Source organism: Sminthopsis crassicaudata, chromosome 5, assembly GCF_048593235.1.
Source record: "Sminthopsis crassicaudata isolate SCR6 chromosome 5, ASM4859323v1, whole genome shotgun sequence".
NCBI classification, from domain to species: domain Eukaryota; kingdom Metazoa; phylum Chordata; class Mammalia; order Dasyuromorphia; family Dasyuridae; genus Sminthopsis; species Sminthopsis crassicaudata.
In genome coordinates, this window is record NC_133621.1 from 204,100,792 (window position 1) to 204,119,894 (window position 19,103).

Genomic DNA, 19,103 nt, shown 5'->3' on the forward strand with positions numbered 1-19,103 from the left:
TGATCTTGACTTACAGACTAAGTCTAAAATGAGGAATTAAACAGGGGTATATAGAAAATTTTGCACTTATATTTTAAAATTCTTTTGCACAAGAGAAGGATGGAAAAGACTTGGCTTCACAGTTCATGCAGAAAGGTTTTAAGATACTGCAAACCCAGTTTGCTCTGACTCAGCATCATGATGTTGCTGCCAAAAATGCTAATGCTACCTTGACCGCATTAATAAAAGTATAGTGTGTCCAGTAGGAAGTTAATGGACCCACTATATTTTGTGTCATTCAGACCACCTTTGGAGTATTATATTCAGTTCTGGTTATCATATTTTAAAAGTGACATTGATAAGATGAGAATCCAGTGGAGGACAAACAGGTTGGCAAGAGGATTTGAAATGTGTCATTTAAGGATTAGTTAAACAAGGAATGCTGACATTTACAAGGTAGATATTGTCCCCACCAAAAGTCCCTCTTGTTGAGGCAGCTCCAAGATGTTGTCTTAGCCATTAAGAGGTAAGGTCTGGCCCCTAGAAATCTTTCTCAAAGGAGCACCTGAGATGTTAGTCCATGGATGGAGATTATGATAATCTCAGTTGAGGGGACAATAGGCAATTAGAGAAGATGGAGTCCAATCTGTGATATGAAATTAATCTACAAGCATTTATTAAATGTTTAAAATGTGCAGACACTGTACTAGGTCCTGGGGATACAGTTACAAGAAATGAAACAATTCCTGTTGATAAAGAGTTTATATTCTAAGGGGGGAAGGGTGTGGTCAACAAGAATATGAAACAGGGAACTGACCAATAAGGCTAGTCCTGACGAACATGTTCACAGTGCTCACTTAATGATGAAATTCCTACATGGATTTTGCACTATGGACAGATATTCTCTAACTGGGACTGGTCCATTATCCATGTGATGAAAAGTAGTTTCTCTGATTGGCTGTGTAAGTGGGATGCATTCAAAAGGTATTAGTCAACCTGGGCTTGCTCCCTTTGGTCTGACTTTCTCTTACCTGAGATTAACATGTAATTAACTGTATTTGAACACGAACTTGATGGGACCAAGGTTAAGGAGAAACTTTAAGTATGAAGCAAGATCTGCTTCAACTTCAAATGCAGAGATCCATAAAGGTCACCAGCAGAATCCCAGAACCACCAGGAACAAGGATAAAGCATTGACATTGAAGATAAAGACTTAGACATGTGGAGGAGAGATTTCATATATAATGAGACTAAAATTAGAAGTGTATAAAATTTTTTTCTTCACTATGCCTGGTTAAATAGTCCACAAAATTTTTTAGGATTTCATAATCCAACAGATTTCAGAACTAAAGATTATTGGTGATTAAGGAGACTTGAGACTCTGATGAAATTATAATCAGCAAAACTAGTATTGGGCTGAATAGTCTGATAGTTGGTCTCATACTTATTTAAGACTCTATATTTTCTCCTTTTTATTTCAGAGTAATTGACGGGACAATTTTTTATCAAGTGTTCAAATAAATAATAAAAGCACTTTTATGGATCAGTCTGAATCAACTCTTGCCCCCCCCATTTCAGTGAGTTTTTCAGCATACATAAGTATGAATTTTAATTTTCTTTTAAAGAAAGAAATGCACTCAGATCCTGATTTAATCCTACTTCTATATGCCTTCCTAACAGACTAAGTCACTTAAAAGAGCCATCTCCTTATGATTTAGCAACTTGCCAAAGGATTATGAAAGCCCCAACCCAAATCAATTCCTTACACCATGCCTCACTGATACAATAGGCTATTAGGACCCAGAAATTGGATGATTCAGTATTAAACCTCAAGGTAAGTTCTGAGATAGGGTGTCAATATTTATTACAATATTGCATCTGGGAGAGAAATACACTAAACTCAAATATCACAGGAATAAACACATTTTCTATTTGTCTGCATTGGTGGTTTAATCAAGATCTATAATCCTATGGCAGAAATCTCCAATCTTATTTTCTTTTAGAAATTATTATGATACTCAGATAAATATGGTAATATAAATTTCACTCTGAAAAAATTGTAATGGCCACTATCCTGGGGAACTCTTGGCGTGGCAATCTCTCCACTGATGCAAATAGGCAACTCCTCTGACATTGTTTTTAGAACGTTGCCCATAGTCACTGAAAAATTAAAGGAACTACCTCTAGCATCTATGAGAAGCAAGATGTGAGTCCAGAGTTTTCTGACTCCAAGTCTGGCCTCTCCACTGCATCAGTCAGCTTGCTTTATATGCCTCATATTCCCCAAACCCAGAAACTAATTGGATTATCTAAAAGAATAAAAGAAATATGCATGTCAGAAAGTTTCTATATAATCTTTTTAAGTAATTTTTTCTTAGTAATATTTAGTCCATTGTTTTTTTTTCTCCATCATAGTATTTAAAACTAGAAAGCAATGGAGATATTATTGCATTTTGCAAAGTAAAGGGACAATTGCAGAGGGAAAGTGACCAGAAATCAAGCAAGTAAAATATCACAAAATCTAGATTCAAATGCAGATCTATCCACTGCAAATTCAATAACATAGAATATGAGTTGGGTTTTTTTTTTTTCCTATAGGGGGACAGAAAGTCTTTCTTCCCAATTCTCCACTGTTTCTTTTCTCTGATTTTTTTCCTCTTCCTTCAGAGGAAATCTATGTCTCTTAACAGCTAATGATTTCCCTTTTCAAATTACTTTCCTCTCTATATAACTTATATAGTTAATTATTTACATAGTTGTCTCCCCCACTAGAACGTATGCTCCATGAGTTCAGGGACTGTAATTTTGTCTTTATTATATCTCCAGTGCTTTCACAGTTTTTGGAACATAGTCATTTCTTAATAAATGCTCTCTGACTATGATGTGACAGTTTGAGTATCCAAAGGGAAGGAAAACAATTGAATCGACTAAAACTGCAGATGGGAGTCATGGTTCTTAATGAAAGATTAATTGTTGTTAGCTGTGAGAATACATCTTGTAATGTGATAACCTAATTCTTTTATATAAACAATCTCAAAGTTCGTTATGAGAAAATATTGTGTAATCTAACTTGAAGGAAAACATGCATATGAAAGAAATAAGATCCCTAATAAATTGATCATATGTACATTTGCACATATATAAACACAGTATATGTACATCATTATTATGGCAATATAAAGATATAATGTATAATATTATTATTGTTAATTATATTATTATTATAATATTATTATTGACAGAATATTTCCCTCCTGTGACTGGTCAAATATGGTTATGAATGGGGCCATCAATACTTCTCATTCCTTTTGTGGGGGTGGAGTCCTTTTAAATTGAGTTTCTGCTTCATGTCTGAAGTTTGATGAAAAACACTTGAATTGTGATGTGACTCTCGGCCCCATAGAAGGCTCTTGGGTCTGGAATGCTGCTGTGGGCATGCTTGGAATCCAGAGCTAAGCTTATCACTAGATGTGTCTCAAAGTCAATGGGTTCCCTGGAAGAAGCTTTTTCAATGTGTTGATGGAGTGTCACACTGCCCTATTTTTAGGGAAGGGTATTCGTGCCCTGACCTGCTGACAAAAGAATGAGCTTGTTTCTGTCATAAGGCAGAGCCAGGATCCAAAAAGGCTCAACAGGCTAGATTATCCTTGAAATGTAATAGGGAAAATATCAGATGCAAAGCATCGACTTCACAAGTACAAGATGAAGGAAGTCTGGACAACAGTAGTTTGAAAACTATCTGGATTTCTTGGTAGCCTGCAATCTTAACAAAAGTCATTACTGTGGATGAAAAATAGCAGTTGCATCCAGAAAGAGAACTGTGAAGACTGAATATGGATCAAAGCATAGTATTTTCACCTTTTTGTGTGTTTATTTGTTTCTTTCTCATGTTTTTGATTCTCCTTTTGGTCATTTTTCTTGCACATGGCAACTATGGAAATATATTTAAAAGGATTGCACATATTTAACTTATATCAGACTGCTTGCTGTCTTTCTTAGGAGGGGGGAGGAAGTGAAGGGAGGGACAAAAGTTCAGAATACAAAGTTTACCAAAATGAATATTTTTACATGTATTTGAAAAAGTCTATACTTTTTTTAAATTAAAAAAAAAGAAATTTTTAAAAATACACGTTTCATTTCCTTTGGGCTAATTCAATTCTACTTTGCTCACAGAGCACAGCACCTTCTCTGATGAGGGCACACATGCTGGGAAGTCCTATGCTAATGTTTTCTATGTCATAAATAGATTCTAAAGTTAAAAGATACCTTTTTCTGACCACCTTGTGAGTGCTTGCTCTGTGTGAGTTCTCCATAAAATAATTTTTTTGACAAGTGTACATTGGCCTTCAAACAATGTGACCAGCCCAACGGAATTGTGTTCTCTACAGTAGAATTCGAATGCTTTGCAGTTTAGTTTGAAAAAGCATTACTCATGGGCATCCTTAACACCCCACTGATATCCTCCCATTGTCAGAAGAAAGAGAAGTCATCCATAACAAAACAAGTCAAAAAGCATTTATTAAATATTTACCATAAGTCATTCACATGGCTAGATGGCTTTCTACAACTTGTCCAACTCATTAAATATATTTTTAAAAGAGCATTATGTGCTAGCAATATGGAGTGATATTAGCTGAACCTATAAAGTAGGTTTTGCCAGTCAGTTTTCAATTTATAAGCTATATGTTTATTCTTGATATTTCAGTTTCAATTGTTCTTTTTCCCTTTAAGGATCATTTTTACTCTTTAGCATTAACCCTTTCAGCATAGACCCCAGAAGATGGACTGCTAAGGGACCTCTGCTTCCTTGGATTAGAGATATCTAAGTCCAGATCCCTGTCATGAGTAACCTCTGAGGATGGGGTGATTGCCTCCCCACCAACTTTTGCCTCAGGCCAAACACTGGCTCTGAAGAACACACACATTCAACATATCTTCTAGCTTGTCTTAAATCTTCTACCTTCCCTTTTTTTTTCTTCAAATGGTTGGGTGAAGCAGGATGAATACAGAAAAGCTTGGAAAGACTTACATAAACTGATGCTGAGTGAAATGAGCAGAATCAAGAGATCATTATACACTTCTGAATCCAATTTTTCCTGTGCAACAAGAGTACTGTTCGGTTCTGCACACATATATTGTATCTAGGATATATTATAACATATTTAACATATATAAGACTGCCTGCCATTTAGGGGAGGGGGTGGAGGGAGGGAAGAAAAAAGTTGGAACAGAGGTGAGTGCAAGGGATAATGTTGTAAAAAATTACCCATGCATATGTACTGTCAATAAAAAGTTATAATAAAAAAAAATGGTTGGGTGAAATTCATGGCTTTTGCTTCTTATAGGATCTTGGGGATTCCTACAGAGCTAGTGCTCTGGGGAATCCCTGCAGATAGTGTTGAAGTTTGCTTGCGCTAATTGCAGTGGGCATTATGTCAGTAACTAGAGGTAAGGACATACTTAAGTAACAAAGTTCTCTGGACTTAATTTATGAAGTTCCAATCTTGTTCAGAGAGTCTGTCCTATTTTATAAGTTCAACTAACATGACTCTATATAGCTAGCACATAATACTCTTTTAAAAATATATTTAATGGGTTAGAAAAGTTTTAGAAAGCCATCTAGCCATGTGAATGACTTTGTTCTCAGCAAAACAATGATCCAAGACAAAATCAGAAAGCCATCTTGCTAGTTATGTGATCAAAAAAAAAATTCCTGAGATAAAAGGAGACATTAAATAAGTCAATGCTCATGGGTGTGCAATGCCAAAATAATAAAAAGTGAAGATGCTACTTAAATTAATTTACACACTTACTGCTTTTCCAATCAAATAACCAAGGAAACACTTTCTAGGACTAGATGAAATAAGAATAAGACTATTCTGTAGGGAAAAAAAAGTCTAAAATCTCAAGAAAAATAATGAATAAAGTAAAATGGCCAGCCAGATAGTGCAGTGTTGAACCTGTAAAGTAAGGAAGATCTGACTTCAAATTGGCCTCAGATACTTACTATGTGTGACCCTGGTCAAGTCATCCCATATGCCTCAGTTTCCTTATCTGTAAAATGAACTGGAGAAGAAAATGACAAGACATTTGAGTATCTTTGCCAAGAAAACTCCCAAATGGGATCATAAAGAGTCCTATCCAAAGTCTATTGGGATTGATTTGTATCACTGAACCACTAAGAAGAACCAAGTCTTTCATAAAAACTATTATTTATAAAAAAAAAAGATTTCACATATTTAACCTCTATCAAATTGCTTGCTGTCTTGAATGGGGGGAGGTAAAGGAAGGAAAGAGCAATAAAAATTTGAAACACAAAGTCTTACAAAAATGAATGCTAAAAACTATCTTTATATGTATTTGAAAAAATAAGATACTATTGAGGAAAAAAAGGTGAGGGGTGTTGTTATGAATGTTTTTATATACATGGGACTTTCCTCTCCTTTTGTCTCTATGATGCTTATGCCTAGCAATGATTTCAATCGATCAATACACTATACACATATAATTTTTTTGAGAGAGATTAAATGGAGCATAAATTAGAGGCATTCTCAGGGATAAAATACATAGGATTAAAGTGATGGGGTAAGGCTTCTCATCAGAAGGTGGGATTTTAGCAGAGACTTGTAGGAAGTCAGAGAAACAGGAGGTAGAGATAAGGGGGAAAGAGAATTACAAGTGTTGGGAACAGCTGCCTAGAAATACACAGAATTAGGAGATAGAGGAATAATTAGGAGATAGGGGAACATTCAAGGAGCAATAAGACCAAAGTCACTAGCTCATAGAGTAGGTGGAAGTTACGGTAAGGTATTAGAAGGGTAAGGTTTTAGAAATAAGAATGGAAAGGCAGAAAGGAGTAAGGACTTTAAAAGAAAGAGAATTTTAGATTTGATCTTGGAGTTGATAAGGGTCACAGTGTCAGACTGGGAATGGGATGTATATGACAGATATTGGGAAGGCAGAATCAAAAAAAAACTTTGCAAGAGATTGGATGTGGGAGGGAAAAGTGAGGAATAAAGAATATAGTTTTTATTATTATTTATATTTATATCTTTTTGAAAAGAACCAATGATATCACCAGTTACTTCCCCATGAGTTGGATTTAGATGAGGAAGAGTCATACAAAGTTTTCAGGCTCAATTCTTCCAGAATCATTTCAAGTTCAGTGACAAGACAAAAGGCAAACCTAACAGCTATGGCTTGGGATGCAGTGGATGACTTTGACATCTTCTATGCTTGACCAAGCTCTAAACGCTCCACAGTACCTGTTTCAGCCACCTTCATGGTCGTTGTATAACTTCCCATTCTGTCAGATGTCTTCACGTGCTTGGAGTTGTGATGTTTAAAAAGTTTCAGAGACGTAGTTTCTGAGTAATTAATCATTTTATCAATAATGTTAGCATGTTATTAATAAAATACCAAAGACCTTTCATGGAATTCATTAAGACCTTATATGCCCTTGGAAGACTGGGTATTCCTGAGGATGGCAATTAACTTGGATTGGCTAACAAATAATGAGAGAAAATCAATATTATAATGAAGATGGACCTATTCTAATGAAGGGGTTCTGAAACCAACTTTGATCTTGTCATTTACTTCCAAATTACCTTGGTGCAACTTAATCATCTCCATCCAAACCTAAGTAGAACACAATGGGCAGGAATTTACCTACATAAAATGTTCTAGATGGAATAAATTTTTGGTAATGTCTTTCAAAAGCTAGGCTTCTAATAAGAAAATAGGACAGGGAAAAAAACTTGGATCTTTCCCATCATTGGTTATTAATAATCATTTCTCTCAGGGTTGACATCCACCTAACTCACTGACAGGTTATTTTATAGAAATACACATACACACATACACATTCCATGTTAATTATATATACCTACCTATATATACATACATATATATTTATATCACAGATGAGAGTTAAATGAAAGGTGGACACCAAAGGTGGATGAGCAGCTCTGAAAAGGGCTTGACAAACTCTCACATCACAGATGCTAGTCCTCTCTGCATACTTCATACATGCCAGTAGAGGATGACATCTAGATTACAAGCCTGAGTTGAGTGACTAATAGAGTAATGGCACTCTTGACAGAAATAGGGAAGTTAAAAAGAGAAAGGGGACTGGAGGAATGGCAAAATGCAAGATATTCAATTTCCTTTTGGACATGTTTAGTTTGAGGTGTCAATGGATTATTCAGTTTACGATGTACTGAAGACAAGACTAAAAGTCAGAAGAAATTACAGATGGAGAAACTCATCTAAGAATTATCTACACTTTTCCTCCCACATTCCCTTCAATAATTGTCATTCTTGGCTTCTATTTTTGTCAAAATAATAGGTGTGACATAGATCTTTTTATTGATTTTTCTTAGTAATTAACAAAAATAAAAATATGTTTATATAATATAGATGATATGATGGATTATATATAATGGAATGTTTCTGGAATTGGTGCTCTGGATTGGACTGGGGAGGAGTCAACTGGATGAGATTAAGAGTAATGATTTAGGAAGAGGAAGCCCCAGGTAGCAGCTGCCAGGTGTGATTTTACTATTAACTTTTTTTTACTATTTTTACTTTTTTACTATTAAATTTGACTTCTGTGACAAATATCACATCTGCAGCATAAATGCAGTTTCATGAATGTCCCTGCCCATATCACGAGTCAGATGAGATTACCACATATCCTCCAGCATACAAGATATAAGCATTCCATCCAAACAAATGTTCCTCAATTATCCAAGAGCAGATACAGTACTCAGTATATTCCCTGGTTTCCTGGAGATCATCAGAGCTGTCAACAATCTCAGTTAATTCCTAACTCTGTCTCACAAGGGCAGTTCTTTAGGCATGAAGCCCTCAGGCTGATACCTTTTTCAAGTCTTTTTTTTTTTTTTTTTTCAGAGAAAAAGATCCTAATATCTCCTATAAAATTTATACTATAAATCATTATCAAAATACAACCACTGGACTATTGGTAGAAGGCAATTGGTTATACTGAGAAAGGAGTTCAAAATGTGCCTTGCAAATTCTCAAGAAAATGAGCGAAGAAGAGCAAAAGCTCCTGGCATTGTCATCCAATCAGTTAATATACATTCATTAAGCACTTAGTAAGTGCCCGGTACAGTGTTAAACCTGAGGATACAAAGAAAGATGGCAAAAGACAGTCCTTTTCTTCGAAGAGCTGACAATCTAATGGGTGAGATAACATGTACACAACTAGGTTGTTGTTGCTCCTTTTCCAAAGTGGACTTGTGTTATCACTATGATGTTTTGACTTGTACCTGAATTGGATTTAAGTGAGACAGAGTTGCTCAAAGCCACAGATCTCATTCTCTCTTCCGGATTCACTGAAGTTCTATGGCAAGACAAAAATCAAAGTGATGACTGATTCTCAGGAGAACCTGAGCTCAAATTTGCCCTCAGACACTTAACACTTCCTGGCTGGGTGACTCTGGGCAAGTCATTCAACTCCAATTGCTTCAAGGTCGGGAAGGAGGGAAGGGGGAGGAGGGAGAGGAAAAAAAAAAGAAAAAAAAAAGGATGACTGACTCTAAGCTCTCCTCCGAAGTACCCACTCCAGCCACTTTCATGGCTGTTGGAACAAATTGTTCTCATCCATCCACTGTCTTTCCATGCTTGAAGTGGACATCCCCCCAACTCACCTAGGGATTTGAGGCCTGTTGGTTGCCTTCAACCTGCTGTAGCCCAGCTGCCTGAGACAGTTTACTGAGGTGTGCTCCCTGCATTTGCTACAGCTTCTCAGAGCAGAAGGTGAGAATTAGGTAACAAGTAAATACCAAAGGTGCACAGCTGAAAAGGAATCAACAAGCCCTCACACTGGAGGTGCTAGTTGTCCTGAAAACCCTACATACCCTAGACAAAATACGGACTGTATAAACAACTGGAGATAATAGAAAGAAGGCGCTAAGATTAAGGGAGAGTAAAAGGCTTTCTTTACAAGGTGGGATTTTAGCCATGACTTAAAGAAAGCCAGGGAAACCATGAAGCAAAGACAAGGGAGGCAGAGCACTCCAGATGAATAGGAAAAATACCCCAAATCTGGAGATGGAGCATCATGAGTGAGCAGCAATAAGGAGATCAGTGTCTCTGAATCACAGAGAATATGGAGAAAGACTAAAAAAGCAGAAAGGAACCAGATTACAAAGGGCTTTGGATGTCAGCAGATTTTATATTTGATCCTAGATATAAGAGGGAGTCACTGGACTTTATTGATAATGTTGTGAGAGGACAATGTCAATTAGATCAAAGAGTAATATGGAAGGAGATGTTGTTCAGTCTTTTTGCAGTCGTGCCCGACTGTTTTCTTGGCAAAAATATTGCAATGGTTTGCCATTTCCTTCTCCGACGAATTTTAGGGATAAGGAAACTGAGGCAAACAAGGTCTCTTAGCATGAAATCGAGTCTTCTTGATTCCAAGCTCAATTCTCTGGCACTGTTCCACCCGGCAGCCCTGCATTTACGGTGATTTCAACAAAGTAAATAACGACAACACAAAAAGGGACTCGGGTCCCGGAGGGTGGACAGCACCAGTGCCCCATGTTTAAAGTTAAAGGACGTCTCTTTTCTTCGCGTTCACAAAAAGCCACGACCAATGCCATAACCTACTGGGCAGTTCCATTCAGTATTTAAGGGAACGTATTTTGGGTGCAGTGTCTCGCGCCCAATAATAATTTCATTTGTACATTTTGTTTTTTCAGAAACTGTTTAGCTTTGTTTAAAAATAGATGCCAGGATATTGGATTATTTGTCGTTTAGGGAAGGGGGTGGGGGAAAGGGAGGGAAAAAAGTTTAGAACATAAGATTTTCTAAGGATGGATGTTGAAAATTGTGAGTGTATATTTTGAAAATTTGTGAGTGTATATTTTGAAAATAAAAAGCTTTATTTAAAAAAAAAAATAGAGCCAGCCCTTGCCCCCAAGCCTTGCTGCTCGGGCCAGACAGTCAGCTGATATCGGCCCCCCAAATCTTCTCCCCCTTATCTTTGGCCAAGGACGGGTTTAGAAAGCGGAGATAAAAAGAGCTGCTTGTCGGGGAGCTGGTCTCCAAGTGGTCCTCCGCCCGTCACCCAACACTCACTCCGCTATCAGGAGCATTTTGCTGCTCTCCAGATGAATGGCTCCCGGCACATAAACTACGGGTTATAGAGGGCCAGGTCGGAATACCGGCGGAGCCATCCGGAAAGCGGGCCCCTGGCGGCCCTCGGCTCCCAGCCCGCTTCAGTGGGAGGCCGGCGGTGCTCACCATGCGCCCAGCCTCCCGATGGGGAACACCCTCCGGGCCCTCATCGCCTTCGTTCCCGCCAATGGCTGCCAGAACTACCTGCTGGGAGACCTCCAGGAGATGCCCCTGGACAAGATGGTGGACCTGAGCAGCCGGCAGCTGCGACGCTTCCCCTTGCACGTGTGCTCCTTCCGGGAGCTGGTGAAGCTCTACCTCAGCGACAACAACCTGAACAGCCTGCCCCCGGAACTGGAGCAGCTGCAGAACCTGCAGATCCTGGCCTTGGATTTCAACAATTTCCGAGCCTTGCCTCCGGTGGTGTGCACGCTGAAGCAGCTCTGCATCCTCTACCTGGGCAACAACAAGCTCCGGGACCTGCCCTTGGAGCTCAGCTTGCTGCAGAACCTCAAGACCCTGTGGATCGAGAACAACTATCTGACCCAGCTGCCCGAGGTCGTCTGTGAGCTGAGCCTGCTCAAAACCCTGCACGCGGGCTCCAACGCCCTGCGCCTCCTGCCCGGGCAGCTGAGGAGCCTGCAGGAGCTGAGGACCATCTGGCTCTCGGGCAACCTGCTGAGCGATTTCCCCGCCGTGCTGCTGCACATGCCCTTCCTAGAAGTGATCGACGTGGATCGAAACAACATCTCCTACTTTCCCAGCCTGGTTCACCTGTCGGGCCTGAAGCTCGTCATCTATGACCACAACCCCTGCAGGAACGCCCCGAAGGTGGCCAAGGGGGTGCGGCGCGTGGGGAGGTGGTCGGAGGAAACCCCCGAGCCGGACCCCAGAAAAGCCAGGCGGCTCCGGATGGCCAAGGAGGAGGCTGACCAAGGGCAGCCACCTGCTCCCCCTGCCCCTCCTCTTCCTGCTGCTGACAAACTTGACTAGTGCCTTCCTTCTGCCGTTATCTGCTCTAGTTGGTACATAGTTGTTTGCCTGTGTCCCTCCCCTCCCTCCTTCCCCCTCCCCATTAGAGATCGGGGACTGTCAAGTGCCTTTGTTGGTACCCTCGGCACTTAACACATAGCTGGCACATTTTTGTTCAAGTCCTGTCCTACTCTTGGTGATCCCGGTTGGGGTTTGCTTGGCAGAGGTACCAGGGGTTTGCCCTTTCCTCTATTTCAATGTAATTTCCTCCTCCAGCTCATTTTACATTTGAGGAAACTGAGGCAAAGTCAAGTAACTTACCCAGGGTCACACAATCAGTGTGTCTGAGGTCAGATTTGAACTCCGGTCTTCTGACTCCAGGCCCAGCACTCTGTCCACCTGGCACACAGTAGGATGCTACTAAATGCTTGTTGACTGACTTTATTTTGGACCTAATTACAGTATATTCTTGATTGTAACCAATATTCCTTCCTTGAACAATTTCTCCTGCATAAAGGAACATATGGGAAACAACTCTTATTCTCATTCAGAAGAAAATGAATATCCAAGAAGAATATGCAGTAACTAGCTTTTCTCACAACTACTTCTACCACTCTCAATCCCAGCTTACTGGAAAAAAAAAAAAAGCATAACATTATTCGATAGCACCCATCACCTTAAGCTTCTGCAATCCTGCAGCAAGGAATTTGGAAATGTATTGGAGAGCACACTGTATTGTATTTAGCTTTGTCTACATAGCATCTAGTGCTTTACACAAAATGGGAACTTTAATCAACTCTCAGGAGTTCCTGAGAGAGTGTGCCTTAAAGGGGAAGCTGTTTTATTTTAACAAATTAAACCATCACCTCTCAACTGGACAGTCTGCATCTTACTTCACTGGAACTATGGTGTTGACAGTGTCTACACTCATCCTACCTGTGGAGATCACAATCTATCTGTTTTCTCATCATGGGTGTTTTTTTTTTTTTTTGTCTAGTCCTTCTATGGAAGATCTACTCTAGATTTTACAGCAGAAAGAGCCCTAGATTTGAAGTAGATCTGCTACTTGTTGTCTTGGGCAAGTCTTCATCTGATTTTGGATTGAACTATAAAATGAGAGAAATGCACTCAATGATTTCTAAGATTCCTCTCAATTCCAAATCCTTCAAAATGAAACAAGGTAAAGACTCTATTGGGAAGGATTAATCTTCTAGTAGCTTGGGCAGGCATACGGCTCATTGTCAGAGTACCCAAAAAGAAAATATTTTCACTAGCCCATGGCTGTTTATGTAACATGCTAATATTTAGCTCATCTTCCCAGGACTGAAATTATTCTGCATTACGCATTTAGGCCACTTAAAATTGTGTTCCCAGCATTATTTTCAGAGTCAAACTCAGTCATGGAAAAATATCCTAGTGAAACAAATACTCATGAGACTTTTTCACTGTAGCTCAAAACTCACTCCATTTAATATTTTCCTTCCACCCTCATAAGTCTCAATTGACATTAATGAACTTGAAAATTGGTTTTGCCCAGTTGAGCCAATTTCCCATGAAAGGTCTGCTTATAACTCTTATGTCATTCATGATCATCTGGAAAATAGAGACTCTCTTTAGCTGTGCTCTCATTAAGGTCATGTATAGACTGGTATTCTGGCTGATACTCCAGAGCATGCTTTCTTTCTGTTTGTTTCAATAAATGAGAGGCAATTGAACCTCAGTTCTCTAGGTGCTACAGAGTAACTTCAAGAAAATTCACATCTGGTTGAAGTGGGGCTCTTAGTGGTATGTTAAACATTTATTTACTTGCTTAAGAAAATAAACAGAAGTAAATGTGAATTGCAGATTGCATTCTGCATAAGAATAGCTAATGTTTGTCTATTTAAAATTAATGTCCTATTTTGAATCTGTCTAGCATTTCAATAAGCATTTTCTATATACCTATGTAAATAAAAGGAGCATATTTGCAATTATCTTTAGATGCCTGCAAATTGTATATTTTTTTTTTCCTTTCCTCGGAAAAAAATTCATTTACTCAGTCAACTGCTGTCAGTGGCTTACTTATTTATTAGCCACACATTAACTTATTTAGTATATGAATATACTATCTCATCACAGCACTGTGTTCAGACATTCATTCTGAAAGCATTGCATGAATGTATTTTAACCTGCCAAAAAGGTTACTTTGAAGTAACATCTTCTGGAATTCTGACTTACATAAAAATCTTCTTGAGAAATGATGCTGGGTCTAGAAAGGAGTCATTCATGGAATGATTTTGCATAGATTCTTCCTTGACCTCCAGGCAAACTGGACTTTCAGCAGCTATTTGATAGTCATTTAAGTGCAATACAATTATTAATTGTAGTAATTATTTCCTAATAATTAATTATATTCACAACAGGATTCCTTTTTATGTCATAGGTCCCTCTGGCAATCTAGTGAAGCCTATGGATACTTTCTCAGAATGACTTTTTAAAAATATACAAAATAAATACATAGAAACACAAAGGAAACTAATAAAGTTCAAACAAGTTCACAGATCCCAGGTTCCTACTTTGAGGGTACTTTGTCATTTTGTCCCCAAACTATTCATTGTTTGCTAAATTCCACTAAGGTTATTCTTGCTTTGTTTTCCTATATCTGGAAAATACCCCTTCCTTGCACCTGCCTGCTAGAATCCATAACTTCCAGCAAGCCTCCTGCTTCTATTCATCCAGCAGCTAGCAGCACCCCCTCTTCACTAAAAAACAAAATTTAAAAAAAGTTGGCATTTTTATGGATTTTGCATTTCCTTATTGGTGTAAATGTCATTTTCTTGATGATTTACAATTTACAAGAATGTTAGCTCTTTGAGGGCATTTTCATTTTTCTTTTTTGTATCTAGAGCCTAGTACAGAGTCCAGTTCAGAGGGAAGTTGATACATTTTTTGCTGAATGAAATGAAAGCACTCATGACCAATGATATAAGTTATATTAAATAATATAATACTTAGTCTTGCATGATTACTATCATTGAGTTGTTTTCTTTCTTAAAAAGATTAAAAACCTCAAAGGATTCTTTTTTTTCCCAAATCCTGAGTAATTTGTTTTATCTTTACAAGAGAGAATATCACAGTCACTCTAGTTCTAAATGTGAAAAATCTAATTTTGAGATTAAATGCTTCTGCCAACCCATCCTGGCTATAATTATGTTAGGAAACACACGGATATGGTTATTAAGGAAATTCATATTCCATTTCCCTACAAGTCAATTAGAATCTTTCCCATCCATTATTATCCCAGAACTAGTATTTGACAAATTAAGCTTTTTCCTAGGACTCTGGGATTCAGTGATAACAAGACTAATGTGAAGGTGTGAGGTTTTGTTTTTTTTTTTTTGTTCTACCAGAGGCTCCAAACTTTCTCCTATTTTTTTTTCCATCTCTAACATATTCTTTTCATCTTCCAGTTTACATGCTTATTTTTACAATTTACCAATTATGGGCTTGAGGACTCAAATACTGGATAAATTTATTTCCCTTTACTAAATCGAGGTTAAAAGTATTTCCTATATGCTCTTGACCTAAAAGGATGGCAATAATATTCTTGGCAGGAATCCATGATAATAGGACCCAAAACATAGGGCAGTTGAAGAAATGGTTATGATGGACCTTTGGTTATTCTATTCTGGATGCTTTGATATATCAATGTCTTCCTTTAAACTGCAGTGAACAAAACAGAATATTGTAATATTACAACCTTCTTATTTTTCATGAAGACCATTGAAAAAATAACGTGCCTAAGGTTACAAATATAGGATTCTTTGCACTATGCTACTGCTACCTCCTTCAGAACCTTCAGAGATGATGTTTTACATTTTCAAAGCTTTGATCTCAATTGTACAGGGGGAGTCAATGCAATTCTAAACTTTTAATAATGGGGCAGCTAGGTGGTGCAGTGGATAGAGCACCAGGCCTGAAGTCAGGAGGACCCAAGTTCAAACCTGGTCTCAGACACTTAATACTTCCTAGCTGTGTGACCCTGGGCAAGTCACTTAACCCCAGCCTCAAAAAAAAAAAAAAAAAAAAAAAAAAAAAAAAAAAACCTTTTAATAACACAATTGCACTAAGACTTTTGGGACACCCTGTATTTTTAACCTCAAAAAATAACCGAGCAAAGTGAATAGATCTTTAAAAATGCCATTTCAAATTAACCAATTTGTATAGGACATGTTCACGATTTAAAAAGAAGCCTGTAACCAAAGATTTGGCAAGTATAAGGTAACACATCAGTATGCATAATTAATTACAAACCATAACTAAACATCAATAGATTTTAATAGCTGGATGACTTAAGTGTACTGTATTCCTTTTAGTAAAAATCTGAACAAGAGTTCTGTTTTGTTCTATGATAATCAAACAGACTTCTGTCTTTATGTTTGATGGGTTTTGAGGTCCCTTTAAGATTCCTTTCTAATTGCCCAACACATGGCTGACCTTGGTTCACAAATCCTGGTCAAAGGCACCCTTTGAATATCCAGGCTTAGCCCCACTATCAGCTCAGCTTCCCCCAGCCCTCACCTGATCTGAGCTAACTGAAAAGCCCGCCAAGAACTTGGAACTGCCCACAATCTTTTGGGTATAAACGAGGTGAGCCTGAACTCTCTCTTCACAGGAGCCCTCCCACCAACACATGGTGTCCTTCCAGCCATGTAAGGGTTCCTGCCCGCCCGGCGGCCACCTCTGGCCCTGGCGTCTTTCTAACTAAGCTTTACTTCCAATTTCTACAATAAACCTTTTATTTATCAATCTAGGTTTTGGGGCCTGTAAATTCATTTACAGGGGACACTGCGCCTCATGGGATCATCTTACTATCTATGCGCCGAGAAATGGGGTTCCACCTTTCCTTTCCCTCATTAGTTGGTGGCCCTCACAGGGATCCCGAAAATTGTTACCCCGAAAACTAACCTTAACCTTTTCCGGTCTCTCAGAACCAACCTTCGTCCTTAGCAGTTTTGAGCAGCTTTTGGGAAGAATATCTATGTTCCTACCCTCATCTCACTCTATCTCTAAAACATAGGGCACCCAGACCAGGTTTGGGGTGTGAGCAAAGTCCCCCATGAAGACTACAAAAAGTTCTCCTTTTGTCTCACTCTGTCTTTAGAGGCTGCTTTTCCAAGGCATTTCTAATCCCTTTACCTTGCCAGAAAAGCCTGCCCTCAGGCCGCAACTCTGAGACACAGGAGAAAGTGTCTCTTCTTCACCCCTCTCCCCACCACATGGCCATCCCTCTTGGGTCCCAGGCCAGCAGTCTCCTTGATCTCTTCTGGGGGAGAAATCTGTGTTTGAGCCCCTCTCGCACTCCACCGTAGTGGTCAGGCTGTAGCCACGAGAAGACAGTCAATGGATCCGGCGAACTTGGAGATGTGTCTCTACCCAACTGCGTGAGCCTTCACCTTCAACACCAGAGAAGTACTGGGTAAGATAACATCTCTCCCTTCCCCTATCCTCTCTCTTTTCCAACCTCTCCCATGTGGCTTAACCTGTCATTTAAATTCTCCCATCCTGTCCCCTTCTTGGGGTACAGTGGGGAGATATGGGGGCTCTTTTCTTTTTTTTGTTTTTTGTTTTTATTTGTTTTTAATTAATTTTTATAATTATAACATTTTCTTTGACAGTACATATGCAAAGGTAATTTTTTTTTTTTTTACATTATCCCTTGTACTCCCTTCTGTTCCGAGTTTTTCCCTCCTTCCCTTCACCCCCTCCTCTAGACGGCAGGCATTCCCATACATATTAAATATCTTATAGTATATCCTAGGTACAATATATATGTGCAGAACCGAATTTTGTTGTTGTTTTTGTTGCAAAGGAAGGATTGTATTTGCAAGGTAAAAATAATCTGGGAAGAGAAACAAAACAAAACAAAACATGATACTGATACCTAAACCAGGTAGATTGAAAACTGAGAAAGAAAACTATAGACCAATTTCCTTAATGAATATTGATGCTAAAATCTTAAATAAGATATTAGCAAAAAGACTTCAGAAAATCATCCCCAGGATAATACACTATGACCAAGTGGGATTTATACCAGAAATGCAGGGCTGGTTTAACATTAGGAAAACTATTAGTATAATTGACCATATTAATAATCAAATTAATAAAAACCATATGATCATCTAAATAGATGCAGAAAAAGCATTTGATAAAATCCAACATTCATTCCTACTAAAAACGCTTGAGAGTATAGGAATAAATGGACTATTCCTTAAAATAATAAGGAGCATATATTTAAAACCTTCAGTAAACATCGTATGTAATGGCGATAAACTAGAACTGCCCTATAAGATCAGGAGTGAAACAAGGTTGCCCACTATCACCATTACTATTCAATATAGTACTAGAAACTCTAGCCTCGGCAATAAGAGCTGAGAAAGAGATTCAAGGAATTAGAGTAGGAAATGAGGAAATCAAATTATCACTCTTTGCAGATGACATGATGGTATACTTAGAGAACCCCAAAGACTCTGCTAAAAAGCTATTAGAAATAATTCAGAATTTTAGCAAAGTTGCAGGATACAAAATAAATCCACATAAATCCTCAGCATTTTTATACATTACTAACACAATCCAACAGCAAGAGATACAAAGAGAAATTCCATTCAAAATAACGGTCGATAGTATAAAATATTTGGGAATATATCTACCAAAGGAGAGTCAGGAGTTATATGAGCAAAATTACAAAATACTTGCCACAAAAATAAAGTCAGATTTAAATAATTGGAAAGACATTCAGTGCTCTTGGATAGGCCGAGCGAATATAAGATGACAATACTCCCCAAACTAATCTATTTATTTAGTGCTATACCAATCAGACTCCCAAGAAACTATTTTAATGACCTAGAAAAAATAACAACAGAATTCATATGGAACAATAAAAGGTCGAGAATTTCAAGAGAAGTAATGAAAAAAAAAATTAAATGAAGGTGGTCTAGCTGTACCTGATCTAGAAGTATATTATA

General features: G+C 38.3%; 1 protein-coding gene across 1 annotated transcript; it reads left to right on the forward strand.

The window, feature by feature from the left end:
• The first annotated feature begins 8,875 nt into the window (after window positions 1-8,875).
• Window positions 8,876-14,053, forward strand: LRRC10 (leucine rich repeat containing 10). Its single transcript, XM_074269648.1, has one exon. It carries the CDS (start codon window positions 11,272-11,274, stop codon window positions 12,118-12,120), a length of 849 nt encoding a protein of 282 aa, XP_074125749.1. The 5' UTR covers window positions 8,876-11,271; the 3' UTR covers window positions 12,121-14,053.
• Window positions 14,054-19,103: the final 5,050 nt, after the last annotated feature.

What these genes read in the sequence shown, in the direction of transcription:
- LRRC10 (XM_074269648.1), top strand. Translation starts at nt 11,272, where the DNA reads ATGGGGAACACCCTCCGGGCCCTCATCGCCTTCGTTCCCGCCAATGGC.